Source organism: Lagenorhynchus albirostris, chromosome 12, assembly GCF_949774975.1.
Source record: "Lagenorhynchus albirostris chromosome 12, mLagAlb1.1, whole genome shotgun sequence".
Taxonomy (NCBI): Eukaryota; Metazoa; Chordata; class Mammalia; order Artiodactyla; family Delphinidae; genus Lagenorhynchus; species Lagenorhynchus albirostris.
The window spans coordinates 55,487,923-55,512,644 of NC_083106.1; the positions used below are offsets into that span (position 1 = coordinate 55,487,923).

General features: G+C 32.0%; 1 protein-coding gene across 3 annotated transcripts in view; it reads right to left on the reverse strand.

Annotated features, from left to right (window-relative positions):
• Positions 1 to 1,577: 1,577 nt before the first annotated feature.
• Positions 1,578 to 24,722, reverse strand: part of GRIK2 (glutamate ionotropic receptor kainate type subunit 2) — a 638,585-nt gene continuing 615,440 nt past the window's right edge. Inside the window, exons 15-17 of one of the 3 annotated variants that reach the window (XM_060167216.1) lie at positions 17,313 to 17,563; positions 3,121 to 3,265; positions 1,578 to 2,466 (exon numbers count right to left, since the gene is read on the reverse strand). In XM_060167216.1, the coding sequence (XP_060023199.1) occupies positions 2,450 to 2,466; positions 3,121 to 3,265; positions 17,313 to 17,563 (413 nt within the window). In that variant the 3' untranslated portion in view covers positions 1,578 to 2,449. Of the gene's footprint in view, positions 3,266 to 7,256; positions 7,344 to 17,312; positions 17,564 to 24,722 lie in introns of those variants that run through there. The other 2 variants (XM_060167215.1, XM_060167217.1) reach the window with 2 other exon arrangements.

Below are 24,722 nucleotides of genomic sequence, written 5' to 3' on the forward strand. Positions count from 1 at the left end.
TATGCAAATTTCATAATAAACAAACATTAAAAAGCATTGTGCTAAAATACTTTAAAATCGTTAGTGTTTAGTACATATACTCATTCAGTAATAACAAGGAACTTATTCTTAAAAATATGTAACTGAATTGCAAAATATTTGAAAGATTTTAATTAATAAAATATCCTTATCCATTTTACATATTTGTAAAATAGAATCTGTCCCCTTGCTGCTCCCATAATGGTTAGGGTTATTCTTGTAAATGTGTGGATATATCTCCTTGGTATTCTCATAGTTGTTAGGGTTACTTAGCTGTGAAATACAATGAATATAAATCCTTGATACTTTCATCTGGTTAGGGTTATTAAATTGTGGCATGTGTAAATATACCCCCTCGGTGTTCCATACTGGCTAGAGTTATTTATTTGTGGTATATGTGTCTCCATTGATTACCTGGAGTCATCAGGTTACATTGTTGACTAGAATAGGCATTCTCTTCCTCTTCTTTTTATAATTTGAGTGTTAGATACTGGAGAATAATCTTACTCCAATATATTGCCTTTCCAGAGAGAGGAGACATTCTTTTACTGGTTGAAATTATTTTGAAAGTAATCAAGATTTTATTAAAATTAAGAATAGTACTTCATATACACATAAGCACCCAATGAGTAGGGCAGTATCTGTTTTGGTAATAATGCAGGAACCTTTTAGGAAGTGGATAAAAGTTAAATATTACACATCATTTATATGTTCTAAACTACCTTTGGAGTTAAAATACAACAGGTTTTTTAATACTTTTTGAAATTTGTTAACTTAATACTTAAATAAAATTATTATCAAATCATACCAAAGATCTAAATAGTTATTTCCTGGCTATTTAAAAATAATTAAAGTTGTCATTTTCTGCCAATTATTAAGGTTGTTTAATATAATGAAGAACTGAATTTAGAAGTTCTTTAAAATCTGATTAGAATCTGATTGAGGAAAAGCTTAATATTGACCAAAATCTAAACATTTTTATAAGCTATGTTATTTGAGGTTATTTACCACTAAAAAAAAAAAAAACAAAAAAAAAAAACAATGCTGAGATTTGTAATAGTGACTTATATAACTCCCTAAAGTTAAATTTTGGGACAGAATGAAGTTTTTTGTGTTTTTTTTAACTTATTATTGATATTGAGCCTATCTTTTCCTCTCCCTTCATTGAATTATATTATCAATGCACAATTGATTCTTAAATTGGACATCAGTTGAACTTCAAATATAATATCAGCAATCACTATACAGTCTTACACAACCCTATTGACATAGTCAATATCCACTCACAGAAGAGGTAAGATCATGACTATAGCCTCTAGAACTGCTAGTTTTCTCATTTGAACTGCACTAAGCCTGAAGATTACATTTTATATCCCAGTCCAGCTTTTCTTACATCTGAATAGCTCATGGCCTGAGCTTTTTTCTTCTTTTCTCCAGGTAGTTGGGAAGTGGCCATCCTTGATGACCTGTATACTTCCCTTCATGCAAGGAGCATATTGTGTATTCCTTTACCCATACAAGAGAAAAATGAAAGTCAAAGATGAAAGTAAAATGGACATAATTTTAATGATTTTTTTAAATTTTGTGCATTGGATTCAAACAGCAAACTGTGTGCACTCAACTGTTATCACAATGTTGTCAAGAGTTCTGTGTCTTTTACCATTTTACACACAATTGTTCGTTACAGTATGTTATCAGCCTCGTGGAAACCAGGGGTGTGGCATGGTAAGCAGTGGTGGTAGTGCACCTAGCTTTTATATTATCTAACTTGAAAATATTTCTCTTCTATGATTCCTTTTTTTCTTGATAAAAATAGTTTTCACCAAACGTTGGTGGTGCACACGCACTACCATTCATGCTTGACATCACACCCCTGACAGGAACGCATGTTCTTATTTTGTTGATAAAAAGTATTACAAAAATTTCCATACAAAAACTATTTTCATAGAAATCTTGCATTTCCACAAATAAACCTGAACATTTTTTTGAAAAAAACTGCTCAAGAATTTTGTTCATTTAACATTGTGACTGTATTGATAAATGCAGTCCACGTCAAAGTTCACCACACGTACTTTTCTTTAGATGACCAGTCCCCTTTATCCTTTCACTGAGATCTGCCCAGGCTCCATCAAGTTCATTTATAGCAGGAAGGAGGGTTTGGATTAACATATCTGAATGTTAGAATGAAAGTTTCAGTCTTCCACAGAACTATCAACACTCAGCCCTCTTTTACAACTTAAGACAAAGATTGCAAAACATCATCCTTTTTGATTCAGAATCTCTGAACCAACTGTTGTTTTTTTTCTCGGTGCGGGAGTGGGGAAAGGGTGTCTGGGGAATAGGTAGGGATTTGATAGAGTTACATGTTAAATCTCCTGCCATGGTGAATATAAGAGAAAACATTATTTCCTTGGTAATTGACATTTCTATCTCAATCAGTGACACAGACTGTCGAAAAAACAAAAAGAAAGAAAGAAAAACACTGATGAAGATCTGCTTCATATTCCACTTGCCATGAAAGTCAGATTTGTTTTGCATTACATTTTTATCACATCTTATAAACACGTATTGTCAATTCAGATGATCATTATACTGAGTAGTTGGGGGCTAGTAACATCACTACCCTCTTATCTGGATGTTCAGAAGACTGTATTGTTTCTTGCAACACTACAGTTTTTGCTGATTCCAAGTATTTTTATTCTTAATGATTTTTTTACCTCGTTACCCTTGGGGCAATTATGCTCCATCTCCTGGCAACAGTTGGGCCTCAAAAGGAACCTGTAATTTCTTACTGAACTGCATTTGAAACCAGCCACAAATGCGTATGTAACATTCACTCAGAAGAAGGGAGGAACCCATGATAAACAGTTTAACCCCGTGTAACTTGGTTCTCCATGATGCCTGTAACTCAAGTCTGATCACTGCAACTGCTTAGATCACAGAGTCTCTAGTTCATAGACACAGCGGCATGAGGTAACTCATTTTATTTTGCACAGGTTGCATATTTCCACAGGAAACATTCTCGCTTAATTGTTTGGAAAAACAGACGACAGTTTGTGCTTGGGTGTTTGGCCTCCCAGCTTTATGCCATGGTTTCTTTACCTGGCAACCTTCTGTCGTTAAATGTGTGCATGTTGATAACTTCTTCTGTTTTCACAATAACTGGGGCCTGTGGCTTGTGTTTTACCCGACGCTGGCACTTCAGGGACATCCTCAATTCCTCTACCATGGCACTACAGAAGGACCTCTACAGAATAACACAGAAAACGAAATATTACAAAACAGATCCATGGCAATGGTCCTGAAACAATATTAAAATCGTTCTCAAAGACTTGTCAACATAGCAGCCTTGAAGTTTTGAAAAACTCCATTATGAAAATTATAACAAATTATTACAATTTTAACATACAAATCATGATAATTAAAATATTTTATCAGAGTGGGCAAGTTTAAAGAAAATCTCCACCTGATAGTGAAGTGAACTGCCAACTAGGAATGCATACATTACATATATGTTGAATAAGATTTTCAGATATAAAATTAATATTATAAGATATAAATCGACCTTAAAATTTAAATATAAGCACATATACACAAATTGGTTACCAGAAATCCATTTCTGCTATTTTAAAAAATTAGAAAAAAATGAACTGGTTTTTAGATCACAACATGAGATATGAAAATTTTCTTTAAACGTGGATTCTTCATCGTGCATTTCATAACAGAACAAAAAATAGTACTCACACATTTAGACATAAAATATGGAAAATAATTTCTGCTATTCATTGTATCATTTTGTGATTCTGCCTGTAAAACTATCGATGATGATTACAAACACGTATGAGCTAATCATGAAATGACATTGTATCACATTAAAAATCCATGCACACATATTAACTTCTTTGTCACCATCAGCTTGATAACTGAGAGCTGATAAATAATTTATTCCATGAAGAAAAAAATGACCCTATACGTAATTTTTTTCTAAATTCCTGTTTTATTGGCAATAGATTTGCCAGAAATTCTGTATATCTGGGGCTCATTATTACACACTCCTCAAATTCCTATTACAGAGTCAAAACGTGAAACAAAAATTTGTTAGTCTCCCTCCCCAGCTAATTGATATACGTGTGTTAGGTACACATAAATCAGATTCATGAACCAGTTTCACATTGTTGTTGACATTCAGATGGTCTAAGACTTAGGCTCTTTCTGTGCAAGAACTAAAAATGTGGACAACAACTAAAAATGTGGACAAGTATGAAAAATTTACAAAATTCCAAAAAGTGATATGGAAACATAATGAAATAAACCTAATTAAATATACATGTGAAGACTTAGTTTTTTGTTTTTGGTATTGCTTCTTTGTTGTTTATCAGCTTAGGCTAATTCCAAAATAATACAGGATAAAAATATTTAATACCATATGCATGCCTTATATTTTAAAAAAATACTTTGTATACATCACCTCTGTGACACAAAAACTAATACTGAATTAAGGTGGGCATCTGTACAACAGAGAAAATGGATTCAGAGAAAAGATAAGTCACTTTCTGCAGCTCACACCTACACCTCCAGCAAGATATTCTGATACCAAATTTTGTGATTTTGACCCTGCCCTAATAACTTCTTGTACATTCCTGGCTATATTCTCATTTTTCTTTTATGGATTCCTGAACAGTTTCCTTAGTGATCTTCCCACCTCTATGTCTAGGCCATTCTCAAAAAGCTCGCCATTATCAGATAATCTATTGTTTTAAACACCGGTTATTAATAGTATTTTTTTTGTCCAAGAAACAGGTAAAATCCAATTCTCCTCTTTTTTCTATCATGACCTCTCTGAGTCAGCTCTACCTCATCTCTCCCCCCAACCTTTTCCTTTTTTCTCTACACACACTCTTCTCTTTGGACCTCCAAGTTTTTTCTACTTTGCTTCTCCTTGCTCCGTTACCTAGCAGAGTTCCTTCATCTTTCACATCAATCCAGCTTTATCCCTTACCTCCAGACATGACTCAAATTTTAACTTATTCAGGAATCACTTTCCAATTGATCAGGCTCATTATTTTCACTCAATTCAGTATTTTTCATTCATTATCATGTTTCTCTTTCTGGCCTCTAGGTGTATGCATCCCTCTCACTGAATTGTAAAGAGCAGAGATTAAGTGCTCATGGCACTGACTTGTACACATATGTTCTTTAAATGTTGACTGAATTAACAATAGCCATACATGACCTTAACATTTTAATTATTTTTTAACGTTTCTAATTCAATTGCTTAAAAAAAGCTTAAAAAGGTTTTTCTTCAGAAGCTTAGTAAAATGCGTTGTGTACAAGTGATCTAATTAATCAGATAAAACTTTAATAACATTAAATTAGTAAAAATATTAATTTATTAGTACTTGTAATGGGAGATGATTATGTGCTACACATGAATTCCCCATTAACTATGGAGTTATTTCTGTGCGTTATTTATTATGTGTTAAATAATACAGTTCCGAAATCCATGAATTCTATTTCTATTAAAGGATCTATATGACACCTGACAGCCAGTATAGGGACACAGTGTTTCTTGTTGCTTAATACCTACTATTAGATGTACTTATTAAGAACATGATGATAATGATGATGAAGATGGTGATGATGACAACACTGTAGAAATGGAAAAATCTGACTCCAAAAGAGGGAGGAATACATAGTCTTGAGGTAACTTAGTCTTGGTTCTCTGTTGAAACATTTAACAGAAGAATTGATTAGGTAATGTAACAAGGTCAGAACTTGATGCCATCGACACTTTAAAATGTTATAGGACATGGCTAATGCTGAATTGTTTGAAATAAGCCTTCATTTAAAACAAATAAATTTTCTAAATGTTAAATAATTTATAACACTGTCTTTGGCAAGCTGAATTTTTAGACATTTTGATTATACTAATTTAAAAAAGTGATAGAATAGAATATTGTTTTGTCCATAGTAAGACAGTGATCTAAACAACTGATTTTCTTAGAAAAAAAAATCTTATAAGTATACATACCCATTCAGCTATGAAATGACTCAATTTTATTTCCAATAAGTTAAAAAGTAAACTGTATTAGTATCCTGTACTTAACTTCAGACTACAAATAAAGACATTTAAACTCTTTTAAGCAATTTTATGTAATGTAAATTTTATAATGCTGATTAACATAAAACATAGGTAAAATCCCTGCCCCAAAGATCACAATACTTTTATCTTTTATAATTTAAACTTATCTTAAGTAAATAATATTTACAAATTTAGAAGCTATGAAAATTATAAACATGTAACCCCACCATTACTATTTTAGGCTTTCGCTATTTTACAAAGCCATTAGAAAGTGAAAATTTTAATCAAGAAACCTTTAAGCAATCAGTAGCCTTGATTATATGTCATTCATCACTTTTGTTAATTTTTTCTCTGAATAAGCTGAATTTTGCCAGTTCTTTTTTGATCTATCAATGTAAGTTTACCTAAAAAATTGTTTTATCTTAGGTTCTAATAAAGTCACCATAAGACAATAGGTTCTTTTATCACTTGTATAATATTTCTAATCCTACACAAAACTATGAAAACCTTTAGATTTGAGCAAGAGTTTGGAATCAACATGACAAATTTTAAAAATTAATGATACCATAAAGTACAGTTCACTTGTGGCATTAGGGCAAATACATATTTTTTTCTCTTTTTAAAGCTTTAGAATGTAAATTCCATATCTTGATCTATGTAAGAATCTAAAGTTGAAACTGTAGAGATGATTGTGAAATATAGTTGTTTCCCTGTGTTGTATGTTGCCAAAAAATTGCTGTCTGATTTTTAAAGTTCTAACTTGTTGTCATTTGATAGAGACAAATTATCTTTCCTACTTCATATCATGATCAGAATTTTTAAAATGTCTTTTTTACTGAACTATGAAATAAGGTTTTGAAAAACCCAAATGCGCTTGACAGGAAATTTCCTGGGTTATAATGAAGAAGAAAGAAGATGAGGAGGAGGGAGAAGGGGAAGAAGAAAGAATAAAAGAGAGAGAGGGAGAGAGAGGAAGGAAGGAAGGGAGGGAGGGAGAGAAAGAAAACTACCATGCTTTTCAAATTACTTCTTAGATATAGAAACACACGAATTGTGTCATTAAATAAAGTTTCTTAGGGTGAAAACAACAACAAAAATGTTTCTGCACAATATAACAGACTACAAAAAGAAAAAAGAAAGGTGCAAAGATACTAACCATTATTAAAAACCTCTTTTAGTAAGTTTCAAAAGTTTACTAAACAGTGTCTGGATGGTAGGGTGGCACTAACCAAATAGAAGATTCCTGAAAATGAAAATTTAAATCTTTGAGCTGTTAGCATGTATAATTGCATTTAAATTATTAAACTCATTATAAAATTCACTATATTTAATGAGGCAACCTGTACTTACACATCTCTAATTGAAACAATGAAGGTCTGGAAATCTTAAAAATATGAATTTGGCTATATATACATTGCCTTTTAAACAAGCTATTTTCTTTTTTAATTTTAAGTATAAGAAAACACATAAATAGTCTGCAGATAAATGTTCTCAAGAATATCATTCTTGGTGTAATAGAATAATTTATTCTTAATAGCTTAACTTTCTAATTTACAGATATGTTTATATGATAACATGATGTGACAGCACTTTGAGAAGTACATAAATTGTTTTAATATTAGAAATCTAGTTGTAAACATGCTCCACATTGAACACTGATATATTTAAATTTCATTTTTAAGTTAAAATCTTTATATTTAGCAATGTCTTTTTTTAAAAAAACAGCCACTGATGAAAAATAACCAGTTTAATTTTTTTAACTTTGAAGCTCATCACTTTCATGTTGAATATATAGTCATTTATCAATTGAAAGAGAAATAATCATAAATATTACATGCTACTATCAGGTCTCTATTTAGTATATATTTTTTAAGGAGGAAACTGTTTTATACATCTTGCTGTCCTATTCTTTGATGGTATAAAATTAACTAAATGATATTCCAATATTCATTCAGAATAATTTCCAACCATTTTTGCATACAGTTTCTATCTGAAGCCCTATTAAAACATCTTTAAGCTGCTTCTAACAGATTTTGTGGTGCAATGTCCTAATATGTACTAGCGTATATCAACCAAACTGTTTTGTTTTGTTTGTCATTTAAATTATTTAACTGATTACGGATACCTCATTCATTCTCAGACATTTTCTAATTAATTTCTGATGCTGTAGGCCATTTGACCAAGAATTCCAGATCACATGTAGTAGAGACAAGTCCAAACAGTCACTGTAATTAATCCCTGCAGAAGATTATTCCACATTAGATAATAATTAAATTAACTAAATAATAACTAAAAGGAAATAAAAAGTATATTTGATGTAATATGCAATATTTTATATAAATGTTGGTGCATTGAATGAGGAAGATAAATGTCATTTAACATGGCCCGTTCCTTTTGATTTGTACTCTTTAATTGGCAGTCTTTTAAAAATATCAAATAGCTAATGCTATACATCAGAAGTATGAATTTACCTAAGGCTATATGAATGTAACAGTGAAGCAATGAGAGATGAAAAATGACTAGTTAAGACACTCATGTCACAATTATATTTATATAGCAACTTTGATCTTGACATTCAGTTTTAGAGCAGCTCTCTTTTAAAAAAATTATATTATTTAGATAAGCTGTGCAGTCAGATGGGTATGCATATAACTGGTAACCGAGCTAAAAGAGGAACACTATTCTCTTGACTTCCATTCTGTAAGTGTGTTATTATATTAGCCTGCCTCATTAACAGTGATTTGAATTTCAGCTGAGGCGTCTACCTGGACTCTCCTCTTAATAAATGGTAATTTTTTGAACACTAAATAATAAATCAGACAGAAAAAAATTAGGGGGCTAAATTATTTTTTCTCAATAGATAAAATGACAAAGCATCCTACTCTTTAGCCTGGATTATTTTACAATGATAAACATAACCAAAGATTAAAATATTCTCAGAAACCTTAACTCTTACAGAAACAGTTACTGAATATCATTATAGTGCATTTTGCAAATACAATGAGATGGAGAAAAACGGGGCGTCATTACGCATTTTCACACTTTCCCTACTTGAGCCAGAAATATCAATATATAAGGTCTGACAAGCTTCAATACCACTTTAGTTGATACAGCTGTGAAGTCAATTTTAAGAAAAAGCAGTGTTAATCATCATATTCTTGCTAGCAGTCATAATAATAACAATTTTTCAACAAAGCATATAACATCCAAATAACTAATGCTTAATTCCAGGAGAGCTCTCTTTCCTTTAAGGTGCAGCAGTTAAAATATAACAGCTTTAGAAATAAAAATGATAATTATATTATAACAACAGCTGCTTATTATATGCCAGACACATGCAAAAAACTATGTATATAAACTAGATTAATTTCAAAAACATTTTCATTTGTGGTGTATTTGTAACCCATTCTTTTATTTATTTTAAAAGATTTATAGAAAAAGTTAAGTAATTTTATCCAAGGTTGAACATACTTGAAGAATGATCCCAAGTCTTTTTTATTTCAAAACTCATGCTTAACGTCCAGGAAAATGAAATGACTATACAGGGCTCATGATCAAAGCCCATAATCTGTCTATCTAATTCAAACTCCTACTGCACACATCTTGTCAACAGAACATCAGAGAGAAAAACTGTCAAGAAAAATAGTTAAATATTCTACCTCCACTTTGTGTAGTGTGATATAGTGTAAATAGAGTTAGTCTAGGCATCTTTGACCTTGGGAAACACACTTGACACTTGAGATACTTATCCTCATCTGCACAATATGGATAATAATCTTTGCATAGCTCTCAGAGTAACTTCGTACTCAAATGAGATATTACACTTTAGAAATTCTAAAGCCAGTTATGAAAATCAGCTACAGTCTTATTTTAAAACATTATTTATGGGCATAAAAAGAGGATGAGTTATCATAAATGAATGACTTAAAAATCTTTTTGCTGATTTGCAACTACTTGCAACTATTTAGTGAGTAAAATGAAGATTAGCATCTCATTTTGAAGTATGATTTTATATTTATATGTAAAATCATTTTTAAGACCCATCCAGTTAGTCCCTATGTAGGTTATTAGTGGAAATTGAGAGATACTCTGCTCTCAGAGAAAGGCAGTAACATAAAAACAATACAAAATGTACTATTTGTCCAAAGTTTATTTGCAACTTTTAACTTCTAAATATCAGCATGCTTCACAGCTAAATTTTATTATATTAAAAATGTACTCAGCATGAACCAAAATGTTCATTGCAGCTCTATTTACAATAGCCAGGACATGGGAGCAACCTAAGTGTCCATCAACAGATGAATGCATAAAGAAGATGTGGCACATATATACAATGGAATATTACTCAGCCATAAAAAGAAATGAAATTGAGTTATTTGTAGTGAGGTGGATGGACCTAGAGTCTGTCATACAGAGTGAAGTAAGTCAGAAAGAGAAAAACAAATACCATATGCTAACACTATATATGGAATTTAAGAAATAAAGAAAAGGTCATGAAGAACCTAGGGGCAAGACGGGAATAAAGACACAGACCTACTAGAGAATGGACTAGGGGATATGGGGGGGGGAGGGGTGGGCTGTGACGGAGTGAGAGAGTGGCATGGACATATATGCACTACCAAGCGTAGAGTGGATGGGTGGTGGGAGGCAGCCGCGTGGCACAGGGAGATCAGCTCGGTGCTTTGTGACCACCTGGAGGGGTGGGATGGGGAGGGGGGAGAGGGGGAGACGTGGGAGGGAGGAGATGTGGGAGCATATGTGTATGTATGGTTGATTCACTTTGTTGTAGAGCAGAGGCTAGCACACCATTGTAAGGCAATTATACTCCAATAAAGATGTTAAAAAAAAAAAGTACTCATAACTTTAACTTCTGAACAGCTAAATGCAGTTAAAATTCTATACATTAAATTAAAATTCCATATATTAAATAAAAATCCCATATATGAAAAGCACAAATATACTGTGGTTTGTAAATAGGCATTATTTGGAAAATGTAAATATTGGAATAAAATCTTTACTGATGATTTATGACAATGTTTGCATTCCTATATCTTATCCAATAAATGATTTCTTTTACAAAGCATTACTCCTGTTAGAACTAATTCTTCAGCATTCTGGAAGCAATTTCTGCATAAGGATCTGTGAACAACTTCTTTTCATTCTTCTGGTTCCATGAAATACAGATTCAGCCAGCTTTGAAAAGTGTTTTCCTTGTGAATAATCTTTCACCCAGAATCTCTAGTCTTGCAGGATTTTTTTTTTAACATCTTTATTGGAGTATAATTGCTTTCCAATGGTGTGTTAGTTTCTGCTTTATAACAAAGTGAATCAGATATACATATACATATATCCCCATATCCCCTCCCTCTTGCATCTCCCTCCCACCCTCCCTGTCCCACCCCTCTAGGTGGTCACAAAGCACGGAGCTGATCTCCCTGTGCTATGCGGCTGCTTCTCACTAGCTATCTGTTTTACATTTAGTAGTGTATATAAGTCCATGCAGCTCTCTCACTTCATCCCAGCTTACCCTTCCCCCTCCCCGTGTCCTCAAGTTCATTTTCTATGTCTGCGTCTTTATTTCTGTCCTGCCCCTAGGTTCTTCATAACCTTTTTTTTTTTTTTTTAGATTCCATATATAAGTGTACATTGACAGATGAATGGATAAAGAAGATGTGGCACATATATACAGTGTAATATTACTCAGCCATAAAAAGAAACGAAATTGAGTTATTTGTAGTGAGGTGGATGAACCTAGAGTCTGTCATACAGAGTGAAGTAAGTCTTGCAGGTTTAAACTAAGCCACATTTTCTTCTTATTCCTCAGATTGCATTGTTTCATTTATTTGTTCTTCTACTGTGAGTTAAAACTGCCTTTTACATTTGTTATTCAACTATACACTGAAGAATATTCCATGTGTCCTCAAATTTTTTTTTTAGTTTTCAGTGATGGGAAATTATTGTATTACTTAGAGATTATCTTTGATAAGATTTACCAGTGTTCTATAATGCAAACAACTATGTAGACTACAATGGACTATATCCTGAAAAACAACCATACTAAGTAGTTCTTAAAAAAATGTACTTCAATCATCTTAGAGGGACGTTAGAACAAAAAATATGTATCCAAGACAGGACACATAGCTTAGAAATTCAATATCTGAGCAATAATTTTTATATTTTTATTTCTCAGGCATACTTACTACATTTTGTTTATACTTAAGTAATAAGAAAAGGATATTTTGTTATTAAGTTTTTCATATCAAGAAACTCAAAGATTCATGTTCAACCTGATGTTCAAGAAGAAACAATTTGTACAGGCAAATCCATTTTCAATTACATGGAAAAGAAAATATTTCTATATACATATCAGATAAAAACAAAAGATCCAACTATGTAAATTATATTGCTACTTTTGTTGGAAATCAAGAGGGCAGAATTATTTATACCTTTCAAAAGAAGACATATTCAAATATGTAAGAAATGATGAATAATTCCAAAAAATTAATAAACCATAATTATGTCATAAAATATTTTTATAAAAATTAAAATTATTACAATCATTTATAACTCATGCTTACAAAACCAATGTATAATCATAAAGATGATATATTACCAGAGAAAATAAAATTCTGTATATTAAGCAGCTTTTTTTCAGTTATAAGTAAGATTTACAAGGTGAACACAGGACCTTTCAAACAAAGCCACGTAACCTGAAATGCTGTAATTGCCTAAGATGTACAGAAGTTTCTTGGATTGCTTACTGAATAAACCTTAAGTAGTAATATTTTTTAAATCAGGAAAAAGTTAAGGCGCAAAGAAAATCAATTAGAAAATCCACATGTTGGTTAGATACTTTTTCAGATACATTCAGAAAAGAAAAACATTTTGAGTATCTTTCCAAATGGTCAGGTCATACTGTGAAAACCATCAAAAAATAAATACCTATTTAGTTTACAAGTCTGAATAAATGAAAAGCAATATATCCTTGATGCATTAATATTTGCATCAAAATTAAAACCATTAAGTATTTTAAAAATTGTAATACACCATCTTGTGGTTATTGGAAAGGAATGCAATTTACAATTTTGGGATTTTTTATAAGGTCTACATATTTCAGCATTATCTTCTGTTTTCAGTTTTAACCTACCCTCATTTAAAAATATTACATTCTTATGCTACTCTTAGTTATCAAAAAACTTGGAAATATAACAACATTATAGTCATTATAGACTATAGTCATTATAGACCTATTTGTTCCATTAATATCTTATAAAATATGTGCTGTAAGAGACATTTTCATCTTTAAATAATAATAATAATTATCACTAATTTTATCATCATCATCATCTTTGAAGGTAAGACTTGACATGGTAATATATTAGTTGTTCATAAATTTTAAACAAAAACCTCATTTTCAACTAGACTGTGTGTATATTTTATCTGCCTGCCTATTCAGATAAAGATAGAAATTTTAATTTGCTCTTTTACAAAATACTAGAATATTATAAATTAAAGAAGGAAAAAAGAAATGGAGAAAGAGAAGTGAAAAGAGATGATAAAGTATTTTGGGGCTGGAGTTGTGAATAATATATCCTGCTTTCCTCCAACACGTAAATACAATTCATTTCATGTTTGGTTCTCAATAAATAATTGTTGAGTAAATGAATAATTTTTGAAATGTTTACTTTGTTTTTAAAATTTTAAAAATTTCAGTTAAAGACACAATTATAAGTATAAACTGTGAATTTCTGTATGTTTTCATGCAGATCTTATAAGAAAATCTAGGAATATTTCACAGCTAATTTTAATAAATTAAGTAAGGTATTAAACAAACCATATAGCCCAACAAAATAAAATATTTTTCTCAGGAAAAATGAAAGAGAATTGAGCCCAAGAACCTAATTGATCACAGTAAATAAAATGGATCACTTTTAATAAACCCATTATTATTTACTTTATAAACATAGTTCTTTTGAATTGTATGGAAAAATAGTTCTTTTTTATTCTTTATGATAGACTTTTCTAAATAAGTTACTGGAATCAACTTCATTATTTAATAGAAAGAGAGAGAGAAAGAGAAAAGGAAGGAAGGAAGGGAGGAAGGGAAAGAAGAAAGAAAGGAAAAGGAAGGAAGGAAGGAAGAAAGAAGAGAAGAAGGAAGGAAAGAAAGAAAAAGAAAGAAAGGGAAAGAAAGAGGGAGAGAGGGGACAAGGGTGAAAGGAAGAAAGAAGGAAACACCAACAGACACTGTCTGAGACCTTGGCAATACAAATCAAAATTACTTTCTTAAAGGAAGTAAGAGTCTAATAGGGAGAGAGGCACCCACACGCAAATGAACTTATCTACAAAACAGAAATAGAGTTACTGATGTAGAAAACAAACTTATGGTTACCAGGGGTAAGGGAGGGGAGGGATAAATTGGGAGACTGGGATTGACATATACACACTACTATATATAAAATGGATAACTAATAATGACCTACTGTATAGCACAGGGAACTCTACTCAATACTCTGTGATGGCCAATATGGGAAAAGATCTAAAAAAGAGTGGACATATGTACATGTATAACTGATTCACTTTGCCGTACACCTGAAACTAATACAACATTGCAAATCAACTATACTCCAATAAAATTTTTTTTAAAATAAAAATAATTAAAAAGAAATTAAATTTTAAAAAAAATAAACATATATGAATAAAATAGTGTGCTAAGGGAGAATGGTGATGTGCAAATGCTTCCAGAGAAAAGGATGGATGTTGTTTGAAATGAACAAGACACATTCCCAACTTTCTCAAAGGGGGAGCAAATGTTTTTGGAATGATGATAGTTTCTGAAATCAGCTAAGTCTAACAAAAATGAGATATACAGGTCAGGTCATATTTTTTTCATTGGAATAGAAAATAAAAACCTAACACCACCTTGTGGAAATAGCGTGCCCTGTACCCAGATTCGTCATACCTATTGATTAGGTAAAGCTTTCTTGGCAAGTTGATGCGTAGTCTTGAATGCCTAATCTAAAATGACTAGTGGGAGTTTGCCAGGTAGAAAAATGGACAAAGTTTGCTCAGGTCAAGTGGGAGGAGGATTTTAAAAAGCTGGCTGACCTTGGAAAATTGAAAGTAATTTAGTGTGGTTAGAGTACAGGTGCAAACTGGGGAGAAGCAGAAGATAAAACTACAGTGGTGGACAGAGACAGATCCTGAAGTGCCTCCTCTGCTTAGCTAGAGAATCTGAATTTCATTATGGAAGATTTGTGGAGACAGTGTGACAACATCTGCGAATGTGACTAAGAACGCTCATGTCATATCAACACAGTTGTTTCTTTCCAATATAATAGTTTATCTGTTTCAGCACCAAAAGGTACGTTGACTTCCTTTTTCTAATGTTTTAGAAGGTCATAGAAGTCCATAGAAATTGAGAGCTGGTCGATATGTGAAAAATTCAGCTAAACTAGTTATTTATAATAAAAGTAAAGGTGATTTTACAAAAGTAAATTCCCATGTCCTTTAAAAAAAAACCAGAATGCTTATAAAATAATTGTACATAGAGACATGGCCCAGGTAAATCATATGAACAGGATACAGAGAGAAAAGGGCGACAGACTACCGCATGCTGTCAAGAGATTAATGTATGTGTTTTATTTTACTACTGAGCTATAAGTGAAAGAAAACCACTACATATGGATGATTTGAGGTTCTAACTAGACAATCTAAATTTCTCCCTATTATTTTTGGACTCATTTTAAGCATTAACTAACCAAATATCACACTTATTGATAAATTATAGTAAAAATGAAAATTGAAGAGTTAATAGTTTTCATCTCTGATTAGTTCTTTGGATTTGATTCCAAAACTCATTTTGACATTGTAATAAGGGTCATAACATAAAAAGTGTACTTAGACTTAATTTTCAGTCACACCAGTGCAAAAGATATTTGATTTAGCAAGTCAGTAGATATAGCCATCCTGAATATTGTGGGAAAATATATAACTGTCCAAATTTTTCAAACCTTTGAATTGGTTATTTTACTTATAGACAGAATGGGGCTATCAAAATAGTCATTTATAAAAACATTATTTCTAGGAATTAAGTCCTGTAGTCACGTAAAATGTAGGAATGCTGTATCCTTGATTTCAGAAAGGATAATTAATTATATCATAAATTATTAAAGATGAAGGAATATATCATATTTCTACTCTTTATATTTACCAATAAAAGTTCATAAACCTTTCAATTATTTAACAAAATATAATCTCACTCTGATGCAGAGTCTAAAATTTAAGATCTAAAAAACATTTTTTAATTAAAAACAAAAGAGATGTTTAAATACTGAAAGACTAAGTAAAGTTCCAGAAGGCTTAAAAATGCTAAAGCAGCATTTTACGTCCAGAGTCATAAAGTTATATTAAAAAGTAGCATGTATCATCTGAAAGATTTATCTATAAATATTCATCTTTATATTTATAGAACTAAGGGAATTATAGCACTAGAAATATATAATCTGAACCAGGTTCACAGCCTTTTTTAAGAATAGAATATAAAGACATTTATACAAAAGACTAAATATAATAAAATATTAAGAAAATTGCAATAGTCTCAATATTTTTGAGATTTATATATATTCTTCTAAAGACTCAGGTGCAAGGCAATAAAGGATGCATTAATAACATTAAGTGGCAAAGAAGAAACCACAATATTCTCACATATTCATTAATGTAGAAAATTAATTAAAATTTCCACAATGCACATTATGATTTTTCCAAATTAGAAATTATTGGACCAAAAATCTTCAAATAAATATTTCATTTACTCTCTAACTTGAAACTGTTAATGAGTATCGTATCTTAAAGCACTTTTTATCTGCAGAGAAATTTTTTCTTCATATTACAGTTTCTGATTTTGCTTCCTTCATTAATTATATTCCCCTAATAAACTAACCACAGTGAACTTCGAGCAGCAAAAGTTTCTCCATTTTCAGACTTCAGTAAGACGAAAAATAGTTACTGGTCCTGAAGTTGGCTTCAATTTAAAATATTACATTTAAATTAAAAATTACGAAGGTAATTCTGAGTTCTATGAACCTTTGTTATACAATGAGTGGCAGAAGACCATTAACACAGGTCTAAATATTTCCCTTGGTTGGAAAGATAAAAAAGTTCGTTTTATTATAACAAAGATTGTTTTAAGTTGTAAAAAAGTGACATTTACCTTTTCCAATTGAGCGTTTTTTTTGGATTTGTACAAAAACTCTCCCACTGCCACAAAAACAGAGAGCACCAAGCCGGCTGCAAGAACAATGAAGATGCCACCAATATTTTGAACCCCCAGGGCACTGGCCTCTTTGCTCTCCTCCTCTGGACACCCATTGCCCCTCCACCACTTCTCCTTCATCATGTGCAGCTTGCCTTCCTCTTGCAGCTGAAGAATTGCTATGGTGATTTTGTCTCTATATGGAGAACCTAAGAAAAGAGAGGGTTCGTTAATGCTTTCCAGGAACCCAAAATTTCATAATTAAAGGTTACATGATGAGACAATAGAGCTCTTTCCAAACGCTCCAAAGTATGCCAGTATTTATTTTCAGAAGCAAAAAACAACTGGAAAATGGCAGAAAATAGAAGTTTAACAAAATAAATAGGGTAGGTGGCCTTTTCTGATTTTGAAGGGTAAGATAACATTTTGTTTTGAAAGAGGAAAATACCTCTCTCTTAAAGGCAGGCTCAACTCAGACCATTGGAAAAATAATAAAACGGTAAGTAAAGATCTACAAAAGGAAATGGATAGAGGGCAAGGATATTTAGTTAATGTCTAGGAATCATTCAACACTGAAAACAGAGCATTGATAAAACAGTAACCTCAATTTTTAGGAAAGTTGTGCAAAAAATGGTGTTTCCCATAATTAAGTGCAATAATTTAAAGTGATCATGATTAACAAGCGCTATTCAGGGGTGGCTAATACTTGCAAATAAATAATCACTCATATTTGATACAAATAACAGAAGTAACAGGTTTGTACAAACTTGGGTCATTCAAAAATCGTCATGGCAACGCATTGTAAGATTTTTTTGGTTGTTTATTTATCGTTTTACACTTTGGAAAGAAATATTCTTTTCAGTGGAGGCAACAATATAAGTGAAATTTATAGTATTTATGCTGATGGGGGTAGATATTCATCTGTATTAGCTATTACATGATAAATAATAACTTTTCTAATTGGTTGCCCAGAAGCATGGAATAATACTGAACTATATGCATCTTTCAACATCTGTCCCAAGGGATTGGTCTTATTGCTTTTTCCCACCCAGAAAATAGCCTGTTTCTAAAGTTTAATCTTCCTTCCTAAAACACTATACTGCACATTCCAGTTTTCTGCACAGATTCATCCATAAGTGTTTTTCCGCTTGTAGAATAACACTAATTTCAGCTCATACTCTATGTTATCTGTGGTTTTGTTTTGATTTAAATATACCTACATTTGCACCTAAAGATATATTTTTGCTAAGAGCAATTAAAAACCTTATGAGGAAACTATTCTGCCTCATAAGGGATAGCACTATGTCTTCTTTTTACTTGATTAATATAACAGGACTAATTCAGTGTTGCTCTTTTAGCAAGAGTAGGCAAACTAAAAAGCAGAAATACAAAGAAAAATCAAAAAAAGTTAGTAGCTTATGGTAAAAGTTGGAGGACTGAAGATCTACCAAATCCAGGTGGAGAGCTGTTTCTTTAACATAATCTTCAATCTATGCAGAAGAAATGTTTATATGGCTTCTATACATTTTTTCACAGCTTTCCTAAAAGGGGGCATTATCCATTCCTATAATTAGAACTTAAATATTTTATTTTTATTGTGCAACAACTCCTAATTATAGCAGGGGAATCTCTGCTTGTAAGTTTCCTTCCTATATTCTCTTCCAAATACTACTCTGATGAAAATGTTCAGTGTAAATTCCGCCCCTTAGCCATTTCAGATTTCAATGGATTAGCCTAGCCCATATTATTTTCTACCTTGGTCACTCACTGGACACTCAGGCTAGGTCACCTAGTATTACTATTATTTACCTTTCAAGATGTGATCTACTTTCCTAAGTAGATTGTAAACCCTTTGGAATAGAGGATATCTATCTATTCCTTTCTTTCTTTCTTTCTTCCTTTCTTTTTTTTCTTTCTTTCTTCCTTCCTTCCTTCCTTCCTTCCTTCCTTTCGTTCTTTCATTCTTTCTTCCTTTCTATCATCTCTCTATATCTATCATCTATCTTAATTTTCAAACTACTCTCAATCAATGTTTCATATTATGAGGAGCATTATATCTGACTGAGGCAGTCTTGACAAAATGTAAGAGTGACAGTGGGGTGTTTTTGGTCTCCTCTGATATGTATTTAAAAACCATAAATAAAGGTCATCTTGTTTGACTATCCAGTTTTCATTAATTCACTACAACTAGCCTAGCAGCAGCTTCAAAGTCACATTTACTCTTGAGTTACCGTTCTGATTAACCATGTATATTCCCTGCAAAATAAACATTTGATTGAGGAAAAAAAATCATTTTAAGAAGATCTGTAGTTTATCAAATATATCCTTCAATTAGAAACATAGTATCTGAAACAAATTTTATACTGATAGTACTTATGAAAATGACCACAGGTGACTAATATAAAAATGTGGCCTGGAAGTATAATTATAAGCAAATGTTGGGGGGAAAGTGACATGAAAAGTAGACTTTGAAATATGAAAAATTCTTGATCTACCTAAGTAATATTTTGAGGCAGGTCATTTCTCATCCTGAGAAAAATTGAAAGAATATTATTTATTGTCAACTCACCAAATCCACTGAATTGCTTTAGGATGTTTATTCAGTATCTTCAGACACCATATTCTCTACTTCATTCTCAAAATAAGGCACAGACAAACGAAAGCAACCCACTTTTCAACAAATGATGGAAACATCTTGATTCCTTGCTGGTTGAGTTTCCTATTTCCAGCACTTACTGTAAATATGAAAATGTCCTATTGCTAGCAAACCTCCTCACACTTATTTTCCAGTGTAAACATAATAATATGTAAGTAGAATTTGGTTTGAATCAAAGCTACAAAATTAATACACCTCATTTTGAGGTTTTTAACAGGGTGAAATAATACAGATAATATAATCAATGACACTAAATCATTGCCATGCTTTATTTGTCATTCTGTCATTGATTCATTTTAAAAAAAAATAATTAAATAATGAATGATTACTTCTTTGGTACATCATTTGCTGCTCCTTGGGACACATTTCTAGCAGGTACTAGTTAAAGTCAAAAGTGGTTTGAAACTTTATCTATTTGAAAAATCTCAAGGACATATTGAGATCAAAGAATAAAAGTATCTTTAATCTTCTCTGTGACATGAATAGCCATGCGCTTAGCTCTAATGAAGTGAACAGCCTTTAGTTAGATAGATAGAGTCTAACTTTTGCCCGAATATGAACCCAGCCTCAAACTACATGCTGGCAAGCCAAGAACTATGAGGGCATTGAGTGGCACCTGGGAGAAGCTGGGGTTAACGCACCATAAGGTTGCCTCCAAGGAAGATGAGTATTTTTGCAAGAGGACCCTAACTTTGATTAGAAAACGGCTGAGGAAATTGTAAACATGTCTATTATAACATATACTATTGCACCTAAAAGTCAATCCTCAAATGCTTAAGGGGACAAATAGGTAACCATAAATGGGTGAAGAAACAAGCTAGACAAAAGTATCTGAAAAATTATAACATCCAATGTGAAAAGATAATTTTCAGTTCCAGTTTTATTAAAAATCTGTGAGAATTTCAACACAGGGTTACCAGACATTTTAACTTTAATTATATCCCAGGAGATATTTTGTCTAAAATTTTCTACATTAAAATTTTCACAAATAAATTACTTTTAAAAAACATCATGCAGGATAAGGCAAACACCTCTTAAAACTGAATTTAGCTCTTTGATTTTCACTATGCAATCTCTGGTTTTAGTTTCATTTGTATTCTTGCTCACAGTGAGACTTTCTTTGGTTGTTTAAACACATGCTCCATACTAACAGTAAGGAACGATTGTGTTTTAAAAATGATCTTTTTTTCAAGTTGCAGAAAGATCCCATTCACCAGATAAAAAAGGTTCTCGCTTACATGAAAGAGACAGAGAGAGAGAGGGAGAGAGAGAAAGGGAGGGAGGAAGGAAGGAAGGAAGAAAGAAAGAAGAAAGAGAGAGAGAGGGAGGGAGGGAGGGAGAAAGAAAGACATAGTGAAGTCCCTTGATGTATCAGATGCATAAGACGTGGGACTCAGAAGAACACTTGAAGGAGGCATAAAGGCAGTTTCGAGTGATATACAGCAGCAGTGTATGTGTGGGCATAAATAAAACCTATAAATGCACCTGTTCAGAATTTCCTCGATAAAAAAATTCATCTCCAAATGTCCCTAAATGTTAAATTTTACATAGATCAAAGAATTTTACATAGATCAAAGAATTTTACATAAAATTATAATTTCATTAACATTCCTCCCAACAAATTGACTAAAAGCTCCTTAGGAAAATAAACTGTGATTTGTTATAAACAATTAATACAAATCTCACCAAGTAGTTCAGAGCCAACTTGCTGGGCTTATTAAATTGAATTGACTCCTCTCTTCCTTACTTTCTGCCCTCCTTCCTCTTCCCTACCTTCCTTGTTACCTTTCCTTCCTTCTTTTTCGTACATTCTTTTTGTTTCCTTTCCTCCCTTTCCTTTCCTTCCCCTCCCCTTCTCTTTTCTTTTCCCTCCCTCCTCTCCCACATCCCCTCCCTCCTCCCCTTGCTTTCTGTCATTTGATGTTTCTTACTTATAGAATGGAATACACACATCGTTATACATACTTGGTTCTAATGTCTACATCTACTACACATAGTTTATTCATTTGCTCATTTGATTGTCCTTTTCATGCTCTTTACAAACACACCAATTTAAGTATGTACCAAACATTTTCCTTATCCTATTCAGTACATCTAGATAATACAGAAATGATCAAGGAAATGGAGTTAGCATTACGTTTAATTCTTGAGGAGGCTTAGTGATTGATAAATAGCTTTTCTTTAAAGGTTGCACAACAAGTCTAATACTTACCATGCTTTAGTGAAATAAATCACATTATCCATACACATACTGGAGATATCCCATCCATACTGCCAGAAGTTTCCTTACTTTCAAATCAAGCTTTGCATGCTTTAATCAATTACAAAGGTCAGGAAAAAAATCGCTCTTGCTTTCTATAAATATCTCTTTCTAAATCTCATTATACCAATATTTCCTAAACTGGATTTTCCCCACACACTTCTCTTTTTGGGAAATGTACTTCTGTGTTTCACTTTTAAAGAATTCATTGGTCAGATAAGCTTGAAGAATACTCCATAACAAATATATCTTTTGTAAATTCACATTATACGTTAACAAAATAAAAGGTTTCCATCTCTCCATCAAAGGAAAAAGTTAAAAAATATATTTTAAATGATTAAATTTATTTTTAGTGGAAGAACTTTTTCATTCATATCTATTAATGTCCCTGTCAATTATTTTATTTTAACCTCAATTTGAAAAGCACTGCCTTAGATAACAATAATTACTACTCTTACTACATCAGCTCTCTCTGTCAAAAATAAGTTGTTTCTTGTTAGATCTCCTGCTTGTCCCTGCTTAGCTTTGAAGTTACACATTATCACAGCACTACTGATCAAGTAGCAGATTTTCTGCACGTCCTTTTTCATCTATTAGCTCCATATGCATCATGAGCATCAGCTCATAAGAATTCGCATCACAATACTTACTTTAAGACATGTCTTCATGCCCAGCTTTTAAGTCTCTTTACAAAATACTTCTGAGGGACAAAAGTTACAAGAGTTATTATTTAAATATATTTGTATATCAAAACTGATGAAACCAATTTTGGGGAAAAATACACAGCTTTTGTTTTTCCTAATAGCACCCAAATCCTTTAAATATTTTGTTAAAATTCTAAGGGGCTGGCTAAGTATTTCCGTTACTTATAATGACAAATCCCCACTGCCCACTTCCTAAAGAACTTTAATTTCCTTTGTTTTATATTTCATAGTTATTTCAGCTCATCATGATGATATTATGTGCTGTGTATGACAGAGAATTAGGTAACATCCTGGTGTTTGTCTTCTTTGGGTCTGGGAAGATGTTTTTATGAGGTAGACTACTCATAATTTTAAGTTTCCTCTAGCTTGTCATTTCTCTAAGTATACTTTCTTGCACTTTCTGAAGAATAGTAACTTACACGTCTTGTGGGTATGTGACTATATTATAATCACTAAGTGTATATTATATCAATGATTTGCCTCAAAAAGCTTCAATAATTCCTTAATTATTCCTCTTCTTTGAAAGTGTTTAATCTGATAAATGTTTCTAAGACACATACCCAAATACTTGAAGCCCTTTAAATAATGACTTAAAAATCAGACTACCTATCAGTTATAGGTAATCAACCATCCATTATTCATCTTATTTCATCCAGCATCTAGCACAGTGCCTATCACACAATAAGCATTAAACAAATGCTTTTTGAATGAAACACTGAATCCATTATGATATATCCATTATGATATAGTCAAAATATGTTAAGGCAGAACTTGTGATATTTGACACCTTCTCAGGTTCTTATTAAATTCAGTAGAACAAATAGAGTTCATAAACAGACTTGTTTCACACTTTTAGTGTTAACCATCTAGAATAAGTTTGGGTGACAAATAAGTTTATAATTTTTTATGCCGTCATTGCACTTATATCAACTGTCAGTGGCCTTGGCCAGTGCCTTAATAAGTAAAAGACCTGCGAGCACAAAAGATCTGAGGCTATCTGCTGGAGCCATCAACCTTCCTTCTTAAATTACAGTGCTGCTGGCAATGTTATAGTTTATGAAATGGTTCCCTGCTTCCTATGCTGAGATGAGTGCTGGGTGCCCTAAATGCACAACATATTTTGGGTACTTACAGAGCTTTATCTCTTTTTACCATTATTTCCATGATAAAATCTTCCAATAAAATTGGAACCAGACCACATTTTCTTAGAGCCTTTTTCTCAGTGAAAGATGGGTTTTATTATCTCTTAGGACACTGTCTCTCCCATATTTGTTTTTAAGAAGTGCTAAGTCAAATTTTATATTTACGTTTCAGATTCCATTTTAAATTGCTATTTTCCAGTTTCATGCCATATTCAGTCAACAATGCTATTATACAATACCAAGCATCTTTGTTATTTTCCTCTATAGAACTTATCTCAGTTTGTAACTAAAAAATAATTTCTGTGACTATTTGTTTAATGCTCATTTACCCTAACAGGCTGTAGATTTCATAAGGACAGTGTTGTATTTCCTTTCTTAGTATAACACCTGGCACACAGTGAAGACAATATTTCTGGAATGAATACATGCATAAATAAAATATTAATTACTTAACAGTTGGTCACACATGCCTGCAATTTTACCCTCAGTCATTTCTTATGAACCCAAACTATATATCTTTATCTAATCTATATCTAATAATTATAATACATTTATTTCAAATGAAGCATTTAATATATGTAGCAACTAAACACTTCATGGGGTCCA